This window comes from Aptenodytes forsteri, unplaced genomic scaffold (genome assembly GCF_000699145.1).
Source record: "Aptenodytes forsteri isolate BGI_AS27 unplaced genomic scaffold, ASM69914v1 Scaffold41, whole genome shotgun sequence".
NCBI classification, from domain to species: domain Eukaryota; kingdom Metazoa; phylum Chordata; class Aves; order Sphenisciformes; family Spheniscidae; genus Aptenodytes; species Aptenodytes forsteri.
In genome coordinates this window covers 4085017-4103383 of record NW_008796211.1, presented here as the reverse complement: position 1 = coordinate 4103383, position 18367 = coordinate 4085017, and the positions used below count along the sequence as shown (strand labels likewise).

The 18367-nt window shown below is 39.0% G+C and overlaps 1 protein-coding gene across 1 annotated transcript in view; it reads left to right on the top strand.

Moving 5' to 3' along the window:
• The first annotated feature begins 130 nt into the window (after window positions 1–130).
• The window catches only part of TTC37 (tetratricopeptide repeat domain 37), a 50981-nt gene continuing 32744 nt past the window's right edge, over window positions 131–18367 (top strand). The window contains exons 1-15 of the mRNA XM_009288279.2: window positions 131–240; window positions 1184–1281; window positions 1791–1934; window positions 3535–3626; window positions 4296–4371; window positions 5746–5886; window positions 7816–7914; window positions 8006–8114; window positions 9926–10066; window positions 11740–11841; window positions 15045–15178; window positions 15846–15932; window positions 16022–16125; window positions 16239–16365; window positions 17565–17744. Coding sequence (XP_009286554.1) covers window positions 1192–1281; window positions 1791–1934; window positions 3535–3626; window positions 4296–4371; window positions 5746–5886; window positions 7816–7914; window positions 8006–8114; window positions 9926–10066; window positions 11740–11841; window positions 15045–15178; window positions 15846–15932; window positions 16022–16125; window positions 16239–16365; window positions 17565–17744 — 1626 coding nt within the window. The 5' untranslated portion in view covers window positions 131–240; window positions 1184–1191. The remainder of the gene's footprint in view (window positions 241–1183; window positions 1282–1790; window positions 1935–3534; window positions 3627–4295; window positions 4372–5745; window positions 5887–7815; window positions 7915–8005; window positions 8115–9925; window positions 10067–11739; window positions 11842–15044; window positions 15179–15845; window positions 15933–16021; window positions 16126–16238; window positions 16366–17564; window positions 17745–18367) is intronic.

Sequence of the window (18367 nt, the reverse complement as noted above, 5' to 3'; positions counted from 1 at the left end):
CGGGCACCGGGCCCCGTCCGCGGCCCGGCCTGGGCGCCCCTCGCTCCGCAGCAGGGCTGCGCCTGGGCCTGGGCTAACGCCTCCGAGGTGCCCGGTTACGCGCTGACGTGGTGCCTCTTTTCTCTGTAGGTGAAAATGGAGCTCGGGCTCGGAGCGGTCAGCGGGGGGGTGTGTTTGTGGTGACCGAGGGGCCTGTGCCCTCTTAGGAAACAAGTTTATCTCCAGGAGCGGTTGGACAATGTAAGTTTGACAGGTTTCCTTATTTTTTTTTTAAGGCTCCGAGGGAATATTTGAAAACCACCTTCTTCCTTTGTCCTTTCATTACTAATTTCTCTCGAGGCCCTTCATCCACGCTTTATCTTTTGCTCTAAGGCTGCTAAAAGGTTTTTTTGTTCTTTAGCTTGCCACTTTTTCAGTGTCTTTCAGTGCCTGCACCAGCTGTGTTGTTTCTCAGCCTCATCCCATTTAGGCAGTTTTGCCTATAGTGTTTCTGAAGTTGATTTGAAGCAAAATATTTACCATGTGCATCAAAATAGCACATGATTATGTCAGACTTCAAAAGCGAGAATGCCTCTTGGATGCGGCCTTCAATGCTTACTCTTTTTCGCTGTACAGCTGTAGTCGGAAGGAGGGTCTGCCGTAAGTGTGTGTGAAGGGAGAGGAGCGTTGTGGACCATGCCTGAACGTAAGTACGTGACAGGCTGGCCACGGTACTGCTGTAGATAGCACACAAGAAAAACTCTGATCCTTAGGAGCCCCTTGAGCACGCGTCCAGTGCAATATGCCTCTTAAGCGCAGTTCACTGCGTAGTAATTCCTCTTCTAAAAGAAACTATATGCAGGGTGCGTTTCTGGAAGTCTAACTATGGTGACTGTCATATAACACCTCTCCTCCTATTTAAATTTATCTTGAACCTTAACCAAAATTTCGTTCAGGGATAGCTACTTTGTATCATTTAACTGTTTGGAATATTGACTTAATCCTGCATTGGAGCTAAGCGTAAGTTAACTAATTTCAACCATATTATTTGTTTCAGCAGGTTTTAGTGCTGTATGCATTTTGGCGTATTGCACTATATTTCTGTGTTTAAAATGCTCTCTATGCAATTACAGTAGGATATAAACAATGTTTTGAGTACAGTATATCTTTTTATAAGAACTGATTATATGTCCTTTTTACTTAGTAGCCACAATGTCAAATAAGGAGGTGAAGGCAGCATTAAAGAGTGCTAGAGAAGCAATACGAAATAAAGAATATAAGGAAGCCTTAAAACATTGCAAGGTAATTAATTTTTTACTTGGAAGTTAATATTTTTTGCACATTTTGTTTGCTGTTCCCATACTTCTACAGCCATATAGTAATGCAGATTGTGGAGTACCTTATTGATGTAATAGTTGGGATTGATTTTCAGATTTAACTTCCTTGATTGTTCATGTTAGTTGCCCACAGGTAAATCTTTATTCCCCTTCCCTTTTGCATTTGCTTATAGGTGGCGATAAGAATATTAAGTCTAGAATGATAGTGATAAAATCCACTTCTGATCCAGACCTCGACAGGAGTGCTTTAATTGCTGAGGTACAGATATGGTTACTGGCAGAACAGTTCAGATATGAACCATCCTCTGGGGCATAAAAAGCTGAAGTTACTAATGTTAGTCTTTTCCTAAAAATGAGCTAACTTCTAATATTACCATACAGAATAATTCACCAAACTGTAATGATAAAATTCAACACATGGATCTATAAGATGCATTTCATTCCTCAGTTTCACTTTAAATTGTTTATTTCTAGGCAGTCTTGAAGCAAGAAAAAAATAACTACAATGCTTGGGTATTTATTGGCCTGGCAGCTGCTGAGTTAGAGCAGCCTGATCAGGCCAAAGGAGCATATAAGAAGGCTATTGAACTTGAACCAAACCAGTTACTGGCGTGGCAGGTACGTGAATGTCCAGATTCATTTTTTCTTTCTCTGAAAAGTGTCACTGTGGAGTTAAATATGGAAACAAAGCAGAGTTGAGGCTTGCTTTGTGTTTTCTTGAGACCCTTGGTTCTTCTGAAGCTTCGGAGTAGCTGAGGTTCGTATTATTTGTGTGTCCAAAGTAAAGCCGTGGGTGACTGCATGTACGTAGCAGGGTGAACTTTAGTTCCAGTATATTTAAGTCTGTATTTCTTGTGTAGACTAGATAGCAGTAAAACATGCAAGGTAGAACATGAATTGAAACAGATACAGTGAATTTGTCCATGCTTAGGAATTTCCATGCTTGTAGCTCAAGAAACATTTGAAAATGCTTCTCTCACAGGAGAGAAAATGTTTTATCTAGTAACTTATTTTTCCAGCTTCCAGCATCAAGTGGGTTGTTAGTGAATTTTGTTGTTGCTACTTAAAAACAATAGTATACATTTAAAATAGCTGTGTGCTGGGTGGTGTGTGCATGACAACCTATAACAATGTATAGTTAAAACATACAGTTGTGTTATTTGGAGACTTCTGAAGCGTGAGGTTGCATGTTAGGTCTGTCTCTCAGATACAAACAATCGGTATTTTTCTACGCTAGTAAGGTTCTGAGTATTTTCAATATAAATAGCTTTTTAAAGTATCAGTATTGCTGCCTGATTTCAAGGTATATTCAAATTTCCTCAGTTTTGCAATCAGATTCTGGCTTTCTGTTACTCTACAAGGTGGTATGATACTTGGATATAGGTCTTTTATCATATGACTTAGTGTGCTTTGTATATTGTCTATTATGCAGACAAGATTATGTGATATATTCAGGTTTCATGTAGTTGTTGGTATTAGTTAAGTGTCGTGGTTTAACTGCAGCCAGCAACTAAGCTCCACACAGCTGTTCGCTCCCTCCCCGCCAGTGGGATGGGGGAGAGAATCGGAAGGGTAAAAGTGAGAAAACTCGTGGGTTGAGATAAAGACAGTTTAATCAGTAAAGCAAAAGCTCTGCACACAAGCAAAGCAAAACAAGGAATTTGTTCACTCCTTCCCATGGGCAGGCAGGTGTTCAGCCATCTCCAGGAAAGCAGGGCTCCATCACACATAACGGTGACTTGGGAAGACAAACGCCATCACTCTGAATGTCCCCCCCTTCCTCCTTCTTCCCCCAGCTTTCTATGCTGAGCATGACGTCATATGATGTGGGATATCCCTCTGGCCAGTTTGGGCAGAAAAGGCCTTGACTCTGTGTCAGCACTGCTCAGCAGTAACGAAAACATCCCTGTGTTATCAACACTGTTTTTGCACAAATACAAAACACAGCCCCACACTAGCTACTATGAAGAAAATTAACTCTATCCCAACCAAAACCAGCACATTAAGAAAGTGAGGAAAGCTTTTCATTTAAAATAAGTAGATTCATCAGACTGTACAGAAGTACCAACATAGATTCTGCTCAGAGATTACTACATTAACACTTGACCCCACTGAAGGCAATGGAATAGTTTTTGCAGGCAGTACTTACAGTGTTCTCATAACACTTAACCATTGACATCAAATCTTACTTATTTTTTATCCTTTTTTTTTTTCAAAGGGATTAGCAAATTTATATGAGAAATCCAACCAAACAGATGTCAAAGGAGACTTAGCAGATGTTTACCAAAAGCTCTTGGAACTCTATGAAAGGTAAAGAGTATTGGACACCATAATGCAGTCTAAGATTTCTGGTTCAGTGAATGCCATTGCTGATACATAGGATAGTCTGAGAGTTTTTGTTTTGGTTTTTTTTAAAGCCTTGTCCCTTCAGTGGGTAAGCACTTGTTACTAAGGTTTTCTGTACCTGTATAAGGTTTCTTGACCCTGTGCCTTTTGATAGGGCAAAAACTCTTGGAATAATTGTACTTGAGGGTAGTAGTTTAGAGAATTCTAATGTTACCCTTTGTACTCTGTCTAAACTCACTGCCTTGAAGCACTTAGCTCTGATAGTTCATTGTCTGCATTAATAAGTAGGCTTATTTTTCTCTGCTTTTAAGATCACAGAATATGTGTCAGCCGATTCATGTAGGTACAGTTCTAAACAAATCTAACTCTCAGCTGTCACTGTAGCTGTCTGGGGTGTTTGATTTGTTTCCTTAATTTGAAAATTTTTCAAAAAGAAAAGTACAATCCTTAAAATAATTTTTTTTTAACTCAGTTGCAGCGGCAATGAGTAGCACTTTTAGGGCAATCTGTGGTATTTATTCTAAGTATTTGCTTGGCAACTGAACCTACTAAAAAAAATTGTCAGAATTAAAAAAAGTTATCCTATTTTATGGAAAACTTACCTTGTTTGTGTGGGATTTTATTCCTTTGTAGTGGTGACAAGCAGAAATGGTGTGATGTATGTAACAAGCTTGTGGAACTGTATCATCAAGAAAAGAAATATTTAGAGGTGGGTTGACTATATTACTTTCCATCTTCTGATCAAATGGGAATTTCTTGTTAGAACTAGCTACTTTTCATTAAGGAATCCCCAATTTTTTGGGCCACAGACCACTTAAGGTCTCCTTGTGGACCACTACTAGGAAGAACTGATTTTAACTATATTCCTTTCTTTTCCACTGCATAAGACTTGAATGCAATCCATTAAACTGACAAAACTTGACAGAGAATATTAGTATACAGGCTGAAAGGGTGCAACTTCATTCTTCTGCTTTATTTCTAGAAGTCAAGCATGATCCCAAATGCACATTTGCATGCAGTGTGCATGAGTCAGGTGTCCTTTGCTTGTCCTTGGCCAGTTCTAGGTATCTGATTAGCCCTTGACTGGTGTGGTGATCCTAGACTGTCCCTGATACTTCATGCCAGAGGGTAAGATGGAATTTGTACACAGCCTGAACACGATTGCCTGTGGCTTACGTGTTGCATTTCATGCACAACGATAAGGACATGCAAAGCTGCTCCAGGGCAACTCAAGCTTCAGCCCACGTAGCCCTCCCAAAGTCCGTGTCAGCATGACCATTGCAGAAATAGTCATGGCTCTTCTCAGCTTACCACGAGGTGGAGCTGTTAAATGCCTGAATGGTTCAACAGTAACATTGCCTATGGTCCCTATAGTAATGTTACAGGATACATGTTTTTGCAGTTACACTGTTCACTCTTCCTTTACTCTTTAAAAAGGTTGCTTTCTTACAAGGTGGTGCATGGTCTTGCTCCATGTCATTTTCTTCCCTTTCCTCCAACAATGGAAAATGAAAAATTTTACATACACTTAGCATCAGGCTCAAGACTATTAATTAGCTCCAAAGCCTCTTTGTATACCAGTTTCTGAAACTAAATTCAATGTTAATAGTTTAGCATATGAAGGCAGATTTGCTCTATGTGCAACAGGAAACCACAAATTAGGCTTCAGGGTCCTATTTTCTCTTTTCCAGTCCTGTTGATTTTTCCACACTGGAGTTTCAACATGTACTGCTGCTGTTACTCTGTTTCTGTTCGTAGTGCTGTAGATCCCACAAGGCTTCCATATTTTTTCTTCAGAGTTTATCAGAGGACTGTTTAGGTCTATTTGTACTGTTGATTCCCTCCAGGAGCCAGAGTCAGAATTCATACTCTTGGTGTTGCCTCCCTTATTTACCGTACCTTGGAAGGTGGACAGGTCCCAGACAATGCTTTAATCAGAAAGCAGGTGAATCTGGGTCGTTACTTTGAACGTTACTCTGTTGTCTACCCTAGTGTGGTAGAGTTGACAGTAACTGGAAAGCTTGTATCAGACCTCCAGCTCTTTAAAGAGCGACAGCATGGTTCATTTGTTTCCTCTTGACAGGTGGCTGAAACATGGCAGAAACTAATAGGAATGAAACAGGAGGAAGGTGCAGAAAAGGCAGAGCTGCATCAGCTTTGGAAGAAGATGATCCAGCTGCTGAAAGACAGTACACAAAACCAGGATAATAAGACTGAGCAGTTGGTAATGTTTCTCACTCCTCATCTAGATACATATGTATGCACAGTGCAGCTAGACTTCAGATGAAGCCTTAAAAACCTTACAAATCTCATGACTGCCTGTCTCATTAATGTTCAGTAGTACTAAACTTCTCAGGAGAAGGTAGGTGATTTTACCTTCTAACAGAAGCAGTGAGGGTGCAGCAGCCTGATATGGGCCTTAGGTAGAATAAGGCACCTAAATCCAAGCAGTCATCCTGGAACTCCTTCATTAACTGCCTCCTAAGTTCTGCAGGAGTCCAAGTTTGCACTGCAGCACAGTGATGCATTGTTCTACCTCTGCATGTTACGAGAAGCATCGCTCGTAAGCATCATTCATAAGCTTTGGCAGAGTCTAGAATGTAGGTGTTCTTCAAAATGAGAAACTCCCCTCCACTTTCCCCCTGGGGTGAAAGAGGTAGCTTTGTGCTGTTTTTCCTTTTCTTCGTACATAGTGCTTATTCCAAAGAGTAATGTTTGGGTTCAAATTTTCCTTTCTCCTGTAGATTTTAAGCTCTCTCAGGAGAATGTCAAACCTAATTGGAGCAAACAGAATGATCGTGAATTATACTGATCCTGTGTTCTCTATGGCCAAAGTTAATTTTGTTTTATCTGATTTATCTGTCCTTGCAAGATGAACCTCATTCAACAGGAAGGGTGGAAATTTCTCATCACCAATCTGGTTTGATAGCAGTGTTCCAGAAAGATGGAAAATAGAAACTGAAATAATTTGAGAGGGAAGAAAATTGAATCTGGATCTCTACTTTTTGAGAAGGCAAATGCTCTAACTTACGAGCTACTATAGAAAAGAGGTACTGCAGGCAGCACTGCTTTCCTTTTTGGGGACAAGGAGTTTAAAAAAGAAAAAAGTTGCATAAATATCAGGAACGGGTTTCACATGCAAATCTACAGTTTATTGCATTTCTGAGTAAAGCATCTGAACCTGGATGGGTGTGGCATTGAAGGCAACATCCTATTCAGTATTGCACTCGTGACAAGCCGTGGGCAACATTTTGTTTAGCATGCTCGTTTGGTAGCCTGCACTCTGTGGTGCCTGTGTTCTCCTGTATATAAGGAGTCAAGAAATTTATATTTTATTTATTTAGATTTATAGACTAGAGCAGGGGGGAGGGCTGACAGCTAGCCGTAGAGGATAGTAACCTAGGTTTTGTGGTACCAAGTCCTTCTTTGAATTGGGATTAGGTATGAACAAGAATCTATGTTCTTCCAAATTTTGCCTGCCTTGTACCCATCTTATGTTACAAAATAGTGCATAGCTGCTTCCTCTTGTACTAGACAATTAACGTGGTTTGGATCCTATTTCAGTACTACTTCACAGTAAGGAACTTGCTTTGTGACTTTCTCTGTTCACAGTACTAGTGTAAACTTAATGAGTAGGACCCATAACATGTAACTATCCACTTAACTATGGAAGTGCTGGAAGGCATGTCCTATGAGGAGTGGCTAAGGGCTTTGGGTTTGTCTAGTTTGGAGAAGAGGAGGCTGAGGGGCGACCTCGCTGCTCTCTGCAGCTTCCTGAGGAAGGTAAGTGGAGAGGGAGGTGCTGATCTCTTCTCCCTGGGATCCAGGGACAGGATGCCTGGGAATGGTTCACAGCTGCACCAGGGAAGGTTTAGACTTGACATGAGGAATCCTTTCTTTACCCGAGAGGGTGGTCAAACCCTGGAGCAGGCTTCCTGGAGAGGTGGCTGATGCCCCGAGCCTGTCAGTGTTGAAGAGGCATTTGGTCAGTGCCCTTAATAAAATGCTTTAACTTGAGGTCAGCCCTGAAGTGGTCAGGCAGTTGGACTAGATGGTCGTTGTAGGTCCCTTCCAACTGAGCTATTCTATTCAGTGAAGATAACATTCTCCTAGAGTCATTGTTTGTTGCACTTCTAATTATTTCTTATTTCAGCTTTTGACTGCATTTGAACATGCGGTGAACTCTGCTGACACTGTTCCTGGTGAAGACCACCAAAATCTTTACAAGGACTTTATTCAGTGCTTGTCAAAAGTAAGGTTATGTTAATCTGTCTTCATCAGTGAATAGATGTAATATTCCACATCTGATAATTCGCACAAATAACTATTTTTTTCCTTTCAAGTTTCCTCATGAAACAGCTAGGTTGGAAAAGGCCTGTAATGATATGATGGCTTTGTATCCTACTGTGAGTTATCCCTTAGAAGTACTTTGCTTGCATTTTATCCAATCAGGTGAGTAGGATGGGTTTAGACATACTTGGGGCTTAAAATATTTCTTTTATAGTTAGTTTTGTGACAATCTTTTACAGGTTTTTACCCTTCACGACCCAATACAAGTGCACTATTTACTTTTATGTTATATTTCTGCCTGTCTGGAAATGAAAAGTGTTTGGTCCTATGCTTTGCTATTTCCTGGCTCTGTAATTGAGTGGTGACTGTAAATTGGCAAAAAATTTCTGTGAGTTAAGTCCAACTCTGGCAATGTACAAAGTCACAAAAATAGAATGCCTTTCAAAACTCAAAAGCAGCCTCTCAATATAAATGAAGGTTAGCTTCTTAAGCTTAGGAGAGGGAATGGAGAATGTTAACCAGTGCACTAAGGCTGAGGACGGCCTTAGGTTATTCTTGACACAGAAAATCTGTCTTGGTGAAAAAACTAAACTTTTGTGAAACTTTCTTCAAAGGAATGCCTGGTGAATAGGGAATAAACAGACCTGTTTAGATGTTTGTTCGAAGTAGAAAAGGAGAATCTGAAGGAAAAAAAAACAAACATGGTGTGTTCAATAGCGCAGGTATCTGAAAGTATACAACTGCTATTTTCAATAGTTCACTAAAGAACATTGCAGTAGTGTTGGACACTTTCTCAGCATTTTCAAACATAACTAAATTTTGGTCTTTCATTTTATTAAGGCATCAGAAGTTGATTTTATTTCTTTTTAAAACCACGGAAGAAAATCAGGGGAAAAAATCCTCTGATTTATATAAAGAGAAATAACTTTCAGCTTATGTAGAAGAATGCCTTTTCTAATTTTGAAGGTAGGCTTCATGGAATACTGTAGCAACATAAAACGAGAGACTTTTTCACTTTGATTTGAAAGGATGAAGACAAATGAGGCCCAGACTCTCATTTCCACATGAGAAGGCTTTACAGTTCAGAGAAACATGCAGAAACTGGTTTCCAAAGGAAAAGGAGCATCTGGTTGGCACAGTTCTTACATGTCAATGCTCTGACAACATCTCACCATCCCACAGCCATCTTGGGTTGGGGAGGATGATGCTTAGGTTTTAGTAAGGCTGTTTGTTTATATCTGAGTCATTCCAACGATGTCATAGTCCTTCATGCCCCAAACTTGTGGGCTGTAACTCGGATGCATTATTAGTCACCTTTACCAAATGCAAATCAAAGGCAACCTTTATGTCAAATGAGTCCATAATTTTTGAAAGAAAACAGTAGTTCAGAGACTGTAGCTGCAAGTCACAACTGTTGCTTTAAGCAAGGACGGCCAAGTCTACAATCACAGCTAAACATAAGCGTAAAAAGTTAGTGGCATCAGTTAAAATTAAGCCAAGACATTTAATTATGTGGTTTCACAGCCAGACTGTTTCAGCAAGCTTATCACAGCAAATTTGTAGGTACACAAGGCCTACTCTGGAAAGAAATTATTTTGATTTATTTGAGGCAGATTTTGATATGTGGGCATTCAGCTGGGCTTACATGAAAAGCATATGAAGGAATTGGTTTTTATTAATAAAGGAAGGATACCTGTAGTAATTTAACATGAGTGGTTAAAAATTCAGGTTTCAAACTGACAGTTTATTTTGTTTGGTGGTACTGGGTATTTAGATTACTGCTTGTTTTTTGGGTTTGGTTTTGGGGATGGAGGGTGATAAATATGTAGTACCTTTGGAAAAAAGTTTAGTTAATAAATTCATTACTTCGAGTTCAAAGAGAAAGGGTCATATTTAATGTAGATAAGGTATAATATTGCCTTTTTTTTTAAAAAATCTAAAACTCTGTAAAATATTTCTTTTTCTGAAACGAGGTACTTTGTCGGAAGAGGCCCTGCACTGTTTTTCTAGGCTTTTGGAGATGGACGCAAGTAGTGGTCCAGGCATCATTGGTTTTGGTGTAAAATGCCTCCAAGAAAAGAAATACAAGGAGGCTGTTAAGAGTCTCACTGAAGGTAAACGTGTAATATGAGGTATAAGTACTCTGTAACTTGAACACCAGCTAGTTTATGCTGGATATTTTGGGAATCTTATACTTTCATAGTACTTTGCCAGTTCTAAGACCAGGTAGATTTTAAAAAAATACTCAACACTTGTCTGACTGAGGATTGGATTTTTTTAAAATATAGCTTTAAGTATAACATCTCTGAAGTCTGTCATTTCTGTTATAGTCAGCTCTGTAGTATTTTAGTGTGATCAACTTTAAACTTTTTTTTTAATCTGACTGTTATTGGGGAAATACCTAGATGAAGCAGTAAATACAGTAATAGCAATTAATGAAGGAATGTGGAATTTATAAAGTAAAATATAATGCAGCTCCTCTAATCTAGTCACTACATTTCTATACCTGAACAAAAATGACTTCCCTTTAAAGTAACATAATTTTAAGACCTCCTTAACACTTATATTGGGTAAACACTTATATTGGGTATCTAAAGAGAAATATTGGAGGATTTTTTTTTTTTTTACAGTAGCCAGAATTGCTGAAGAGTTGGCTTACTAATCTGTAATTATCTTGCTTGCATTGAAATGGCAAAGCTCTTTCAAAATTATTCATAAGTATACTAGAGGGAAATTGGGACTCTCCACTCTCACTCTGCTGGCCATGAATAATTCAAAACTGCTTACTGAGAAAGCTGGGTAAATAAGCATTTGGGATCTAAGCAATCAGGAGTCAGTCAGGCTATGCTGTGATAGCCTGCATTCTTTCACCCAGGTTTAGAAAAAGGTTGTTTGAAATTGGATTTCGGAATACTCTACAATCGCTTACCCACAGTGAAACAACATGTCTTGCCTAAAATCTGAAATAAAAATTTCGGGTGCTTAAGAGGAAAAAGTTTTCCATGGAAGGCAAATTCTTCTGGCTTAAATGGCCATGGGATGTTTTGACAAAACATACATCCTGTTTTTGACAAAAGATACATCTCCCAAATAATTTTGTTTATTTTTACTTTTACGTGTAATACTCTGCTTATGAAGCAGACAATGCAGAGGGCAAGGCTTTTGGTATCAGCAGAAAAGTATGAAGTTTGGAAATAATGTCTTTCCCAGGAAGCCAAGTGTTTGCATTTTAGGTATTGAAGCTTCAAGGCATTATTTAGTAGTGTATATATGTATCTCAGAAGACTCAAATTCAGTTTTATTACTGCATCTTTAATTAAGGCAAGTTTATCAGGAAGTTTCAGTGAAACACTTGCTATCATTTTTTTGCTGTCTTGAAGTTCTATAGGCCTTTTGTGGTTTCTAAGAAAAACTTTATGAAGGCTGCTGATGTTAATGTCAGATCAAAGTGAAGGACTTTATCTTTTTGAAACAAAAGTGCACCTTAAGCCAGTGTTGTATATTTCCCCACTTTCTCCCCTTTTTCTTCTCTGTATATGTAATGTTATATGCAAAATTAAGCTGAACAGAAGCTTACGTGCTTCTTAGTCTTTGCCTTACTGCATGGAGGCCTGTATGTCTAAAACAGTTTAAAATAAGACTCAAAGAAAAAATTAACTGCAAGTCTTACTATCTGATTGATAACATGTTTTTGATGGCATTATATGGCAATACAGCATCTGCCAGCTACAGTGCAGCCCTCAGCAACTTTTTTTTAGTGCCTTTTTTTAAACTCTTCTTTTATTAGGTTTGCAGAAGACTAGCCAGTGTCCAGCAGCATGGCATTATTTGGCAGAGGCACAGCTGAAAATTCACAAACACAGGGATGCCGTCCTGTCCTGCAATCAAGGTAACTGCCCGCTAATGGAAAGAGCAACTGGAGGGGTACGCCACTTTATGTAGTCCAGCCAGTGTGGGCTTTGCATGGTAGGCCTGAGTTAGCAGCAGTCGTAGTCCTTTGCTTTTTGCAGTCTCACACCTTGTGCTGGTGTCCCCTGCTTCTCTTGGTTTGTGACAGCTGAAAAGCACCTTGTGCTGCTTAGTCTCAGGAAAAGAGAAAATACTTGGCTAATCAGAACGAGAAAGCTGTCTGATCGTTAATATTTAGGTGGTTTGCGTGTTCTGATGTGCTGCTTCAGCTGATGGTTGACCCAACTCCATCAAACAGCCGATAACTGCCTGAAACCACAAGGGTAGGTGTCGCAAATTTTTAGTCTGGAAGACTTCATATTTAATCAAGTGAATGTAAAATGCAGAAATGTTGCATAGTACAACTGCATCTTAAGAAACCTCACTGAGTGTAAATCTTCATCCGTGCTAGCTGGGAATGAAAGCAGTTCTTATGACCTGGTGATGCATATCTAATCTGAGTAGAGCCATTATCTGATGGTTATAAATGAAGGGGCAGCCAAAGTGGACTTTTTTCTGACAGGGACAAATGCAGTGAAAAACTTCTCAAGAAAGACTTGAAGAGGTAAAAGTATGCAGACCTGGCTAAACAGTCACAGGAAATTATTAAAAGTAAGGGGAAGTACTTGCCAGTGAGGGAGATTCAAAAGGCCTATAAATTTGGGTGGAGGAAATGTGAAAACAGAACAAAGTAGAATCATAGAATAGTTTGGGTTGGAAGGGACCTCTAAAGGTCATCTAGTCCAACCCCCCTGCCATGAGCAGGGACATCTTCCACTAGATCAGGTTGCTCAGAGCCCCGTCCAACCTGACCTGGAATGTTTCCAGGGATGGGGCATCCACCACCTCTCTGGGCAACCTGGGCCAGTGTTTCACCACCCTCAGCGTAAAACATTTCTTCCTTCTATCTAGTCTAAATCTACCCCCCTTTAGTTTAAAGCCATTCCCCCTTGTCCTTTCGCAACAGGCCCTGCTAAAAAGTTTGCTGCCAAAAGTATGTAAAAAGAAATTTATTGCAGAAAGAATGAAAATGACATCATTCTTTTCCCATCTGTGTTCAGTGTGGAAGAGCTCAGGGTGACTTCTACACCATGACCCTTCTTTTCAGGGGATTCATCAAACAACTTGTTTGTGATTATAGCATTAATAGAAGTTGCTATAAAACAAGACAAGAAAAATTAGCATTAAGGAGTTATAAGATACTGACCTAGGAATTGACTGAGGAACAAAAAGATGAAATTGCTGAAGTACTAAGGGGTTTATGTAATTGCTTGCTTAAACTGTCTTGGCACCCAAATGCTTGGAGGTAGATAGTGTGACCCTAACTTTTAAAAACGGCTCTAGGAAGGGTGAGGGAAACCACCAACAAGTTTGATATGTTTAGTGGTTGAATTAGTTAAAACTGAAAGAACAGAGTTAAGGAATTTATGTAGAAAAAATTATTCTGGGGGATAGACAGCATAGGTTTTGTAAAGTAAAGTTGTTTTCTTAGAACTCCTTGAAGGAGTTTATGAGCACATAGATAAGGGAGATGTGATACAGTCTTCTCTGATTTCCAGGTGGTAATTGGTAAGATCTCTTACAAGACTGTTAAGGAAACTAAGCAGCCTTAGGTTAAGAAGTAGAGTTGTAGCTTTGAGTGGTTTTTGTCAGTTTTAAATAAGTTAAAAGCTAGAGCACGGTATAGTAATAACGTCTGTTTTCAGGCTGGAAGGAGACGTCCCTGACACTTTCACCAACACCTGTGTTGTTCATCCTCTTTTCTAGTCCTTTATGAATGTTGAGTAATAACGTTATAAAGTTTGCTGCTATTCAAAGCAGACTCAAGAACTCTGAAAGGAGATTACCAGAGTGAGTAACTAGGTGTTAAAATAATGAATAAAATTCCATAGTCTTAAATGTAAAATCATGAGTTGTGGGAAGAAATGTTCCCACAAAGCTATCCTACAGTCTTGTTGAAGTAGAGAGCAGAAAGGTCCTCATTTTGTATGAAAAAACAGGACTGTTTCTCTCCCTTTCTATGCTTTACAGGCAAGTCAAATATTAGTAATTACAGGGAAGGGAACGGTTAGTGAAGCGGAGCACCAGCATGCAGTTGCTTTAAGAACTTTAGCAGCATGGTGAAATCTGTGTGCAGCTTTGGTACCCATCCACCCCTTCTCAAAAAAAAAAAAAAATTCTAGAAGTTAATAGACTAGTGATAAGGTTGATCAAATGTGTGGAAAATGCAGCATATGAGAACAAATAAGTAGCCTGTAAAGTCCTTTTTCCAGCCTGGAGAAGAGATGATTTTGAAATCTGTGAAGTTGCAAGTGGTGTGGAAGATAAATAAAGATCAAGTGTTTTGTTTTCCTATGCGAGGTCTAGTTAGTACCAAATGAAACTGAAACCTGGCAGGCTCAGAACAAACTAAGTTTTGTTTCTCAATGCAAGGTGTAAGTTATTGTGCCTTGCTAAAAGATGCTGTTGGTGCAGAAAGTTTCCTTGGTTCCAAAGAATGTGTGGAAAGTGGGAGAGAATGTTGGGGAAGCATTGTTTTATGCTTGGCCTGTCTTACTGGCCGTATCAAGTCAAACAAAGTTCATCATATGTGAAAATAAATATAGTTAATTGAGTTATTCAGAAAGTTCTTGCCTTTGGAGAATACTGAACTTCAACAGAGATGCCCTCATTCTCTGAGGTGAGATTATACTGTGTATTGGAGAAGTAATCAATACTGTATAGAAAGGTACAAAGTTACCTTTGCACAGGCACAGAGTTAAATCCCTGGTTTCAGTAATATTTTTTTCTTTGAACACTGAAGTGTAAAACAACTTGTTCATTGAAAGGTCATTGTTTCTTCAGAACATAGATCAGAAAAATGTAGCATTCCATTTATAAGGCCAGCAGCTAGAAAGCAATCAGTCCCTCCACATGTCTGAGAGGACCTTTCTAAAATTAACTATTAAACTTGAATGGATAGAAATTTTACAGAATAATTTCTTCAACATGGGGGAGAGCAGTCAAAAAAATTGCTCTATTAAGTGGTTTTCTATTAGACTGAAAAATTGTAATTAACCAGATTTTTTAAATATTGGGAACAGTAGTGCACTTTGTAGTTCCTTTTTCTATTTTTAATTGATGAAACTTTTCTCTTGTCAACAGCTCTTCAGGCTCTTGGAACTCCTGAGGGTCCTAGTCTTCGGTGGAAGAACCTTATCCTTCAGTTGAAAGCAGAGGCTTTGATTAAAATAGCTGATGTGGATGCTGCAGAAGAAGCCATTAAAGCACTTGAGCAGGTATTTTCATTGACTAAAATGTTTTTTTTTTTTTTTAATTTTAAAAAGTGCTCTCATCTTTCTGTACTGAAAATTCAAGCTGTGTATTTGTCCCTTTGCCTCCTTTTTACATTCTGTGTGGTTTAGACAACTCCTACCAACTATGGCGTAATCCAAACACTCCTTCCTTCTCTGTTTTTTAGGCTTTGCTACAACTCTTTTTCACTCGGAATTCTGATTTTAGAAGCTGTCACTTTTGACCTTGTCTGGTCTTGCTCAGTGCTGCTGGGTTCTTGCTAGTTCTATGGCTGTTGTTCATCTTCATTTGAATTACTCTTACAATCCTACTCCCCATGTCCTTCATTCATTTGTCGCTAAGTCATAAACAAAAGCATATTACTTGAAGATTGAATTGTTAAGCTTTAAGCAGAAGTTGCTTCCTCTCTTTTTTGCCTCTCAGTTTCATGTACACTACTTCTTCACTGTTTAGACGTCTGTAGCTTTGTCCTTGCTCTCTACAATCTTCTACCTGTTCTCCATCAAAATTACTCTGTCTAAGGCTTCTCAAGAGTATTCTATCTAATGTTGTCTTGTCTTTATCTTCGTGCAGTCTGCCTGCTTTTGACACCTTTGATTTCTTAATCCGGGGAGATAATAACTTGGTCATGTCTATTACTTGGTTTTCTAGATTGTGGATGCGAGCAGTGATCCAGTGGTTTTAGCTATCAGAGGTCAGGCTTATCTAAACAAAGGTTTAATGGATCAAGCTTCAAAGGTTAGTGCTGTATTGTCATTCCTGTAAGCTAAGTAGAATTCTTGGTTTCATAGAAGAAATAACTAGGAAAGAATGACATCCTTTTGCAGATTTCACAAGAGCTTCTGTTGTCCCACCCTGATCTGGCAGAGTCCCATGCTCTAGAGGGTTTCATCCATTATTCCCAAAAGAACTATGAACAGGCAGAAAGAAGGTAGATTTATTTTTTTTCTTTCCTCTGACAGGGAAATGTGGGGGGAGAATAGAACATAGTGTTTTGCAGCTTTTGAGAATTCGTCTGATCTGACCTCTGTTCCTTTTATTTAGTTTTCTAAATGCTATTGAAAGAAAGGCCAAAACTGCAGAGTATCATCAGTACCTGGGGCTCACATACTGGTTCATGAGTGATGAGACAAAAAAAGACAAAGGAAAAGCACTCACTCAGTTCTTGAAGGTAATGCCTGCTTTAACTATTCATGTAGAATTAGTGTTTTCCTATATCAGAAACCAAATGTGGAAAATACACTGACTGGAGTGATAGACTTGAATATTCTGCTTGTTACCGTTTACAAGCCTCCAGAGCCTGTAAACCAAGTTCAGCTGTGCAAAAAGGCATTGCAGGGAGCTGTGCAGTTACCTGGAATCTCCCTGCTTTTGTTTTCCTCTTCTCACCTAATTCTTGAGGCCTTTGATTTAGCCAAAAGTAGTGGTGATTCTCTGAGTCCTGTCTCCTTGAGGGCTGTAAAGTCGAGGCCTCTAGATGACCAGCGTAGATCTTTGAAGACATTTTGAAATGGGGAGGGAAAATTCAAATTTTCCTAAAAATTTGAAAAAAAAGTGAGGAAGGAAAAAAGATGAGAATGGTGTTAGAGTTTCAATGTCTGTCCAAGGAAGTAAGTCTGCAAACCCCCACAATTTATATAGTTTTCCTGATCTTTGGGTTTTTGGTGGTTGTGGCTTTTTCTCTGAACATAGGTAAGAATGTGAATCCAAAAGATTTAGTCTGACATCTTTATTGGGAACATGGAAGTATACAAAATAAGACTAGACACTGTAAACTCACCATATAACTTTATGATAGGTGTTGGCAACTCAAATCATTGCCTACTGTTAGCACTTCAATAACAGCAGAGTATATTGGAGAATGTAGTTGAAGTGAACAATACTTTTGGTTCTAACCCATTTTATGTGAGCTTTTTTTTTTTATTATTATTATCAAAGCTGTTTTCTGCTGCTTGGGAGCTGTGGGTTTCTTAAGTATAAACGAATCTGCCAGGTATATCTAAAAGAACTTAAACTTTAGAAAAGGCTGGAGTTAACTGTGATGTAAGAGTATGAGCATAATGGTTGAAACTGAGTAGATTATGAAAATGATGGGACACAGTAAGGAATTGTTTTCTCCTAGCACAACTAGCTTTTTAGTACTTCACATACAAAATGCTTTGTGTCATGAGGTTTGTAGCAGATTCAGCAAATATTTAAAGCTCAAGTAATCTCTGAAATCTTAAAATAAAGTTTGACTACTCAGATGTATCACAGAAGGAGTTTAAATAAGTTGATAAGCAGAGATTGAACAAGTCATTATCACTGGTCCTGTCCATCAGTATAATCCTTCAAAATGCTGTCTTACATTGTGTTCATATTTCCTTATAGGCTGCAAAATTGGACAGCTACTTGGGAAGTGTCTTTTGTTATTTAGGTAACTACTACAGAGATATTGCTGGAGACAAAAGTAGAGCTCGTGGTTGCTATAAAAAGGCTTTTGAACTGGATGGAACCGATGAAGAATCTGGAACAGCAGCTGTAGACTTGAGCGTGGAACTTGGAGACATGGTATTATACATTCAGGGCTTTGGATTACTGCTGGTTTGTTTTTCTGTTAATCCTGCTCTTTGAGGAACCACTTCAGGTTTCCTCTGTATTTGAGAATAAGATCTGAAAACAGATGTTCTGTCATTGCTTAGCAGTTTTCAGAGTTGGACCTGCTTCGATTTTATGCTCCCATTCCAAATTAAATCTGTCTGGGGAGAAGGGTAGGGGAACCAAGCATAACAGTAGTCATCACGTGTGATTTAGATGAAGGATTTTTTCAGTAGGTAACATGAAGAGAAAGTTAGTTTTCTTTTCGTATTTAACTTGTGCCACTTCTTTTCTCCATCCTCCACCTTGCTCTTTTCAGGAAAAGCATAGAAACTCATTAGAACATTTTGAAAAATATTTCTTACATAGCATTGTATAAAATGTTCTTAGCCTATGATGTTACAGAGCAAGTGTAACCCATACTTCGACAGACTCCATTGGAACATCTGGGAAGTCAGTCTAAGTATCTGACTTGCTGCAAATAGAATCATAGAATAGTCTGGGTTGGAAGGGACCTCTAAAGGTCATCTAGCCCAACCCCCCCTGCCGTGGGCAGGGACATCTTCAACTAGATCAGGCTGCTCAGAGCCCCGTCC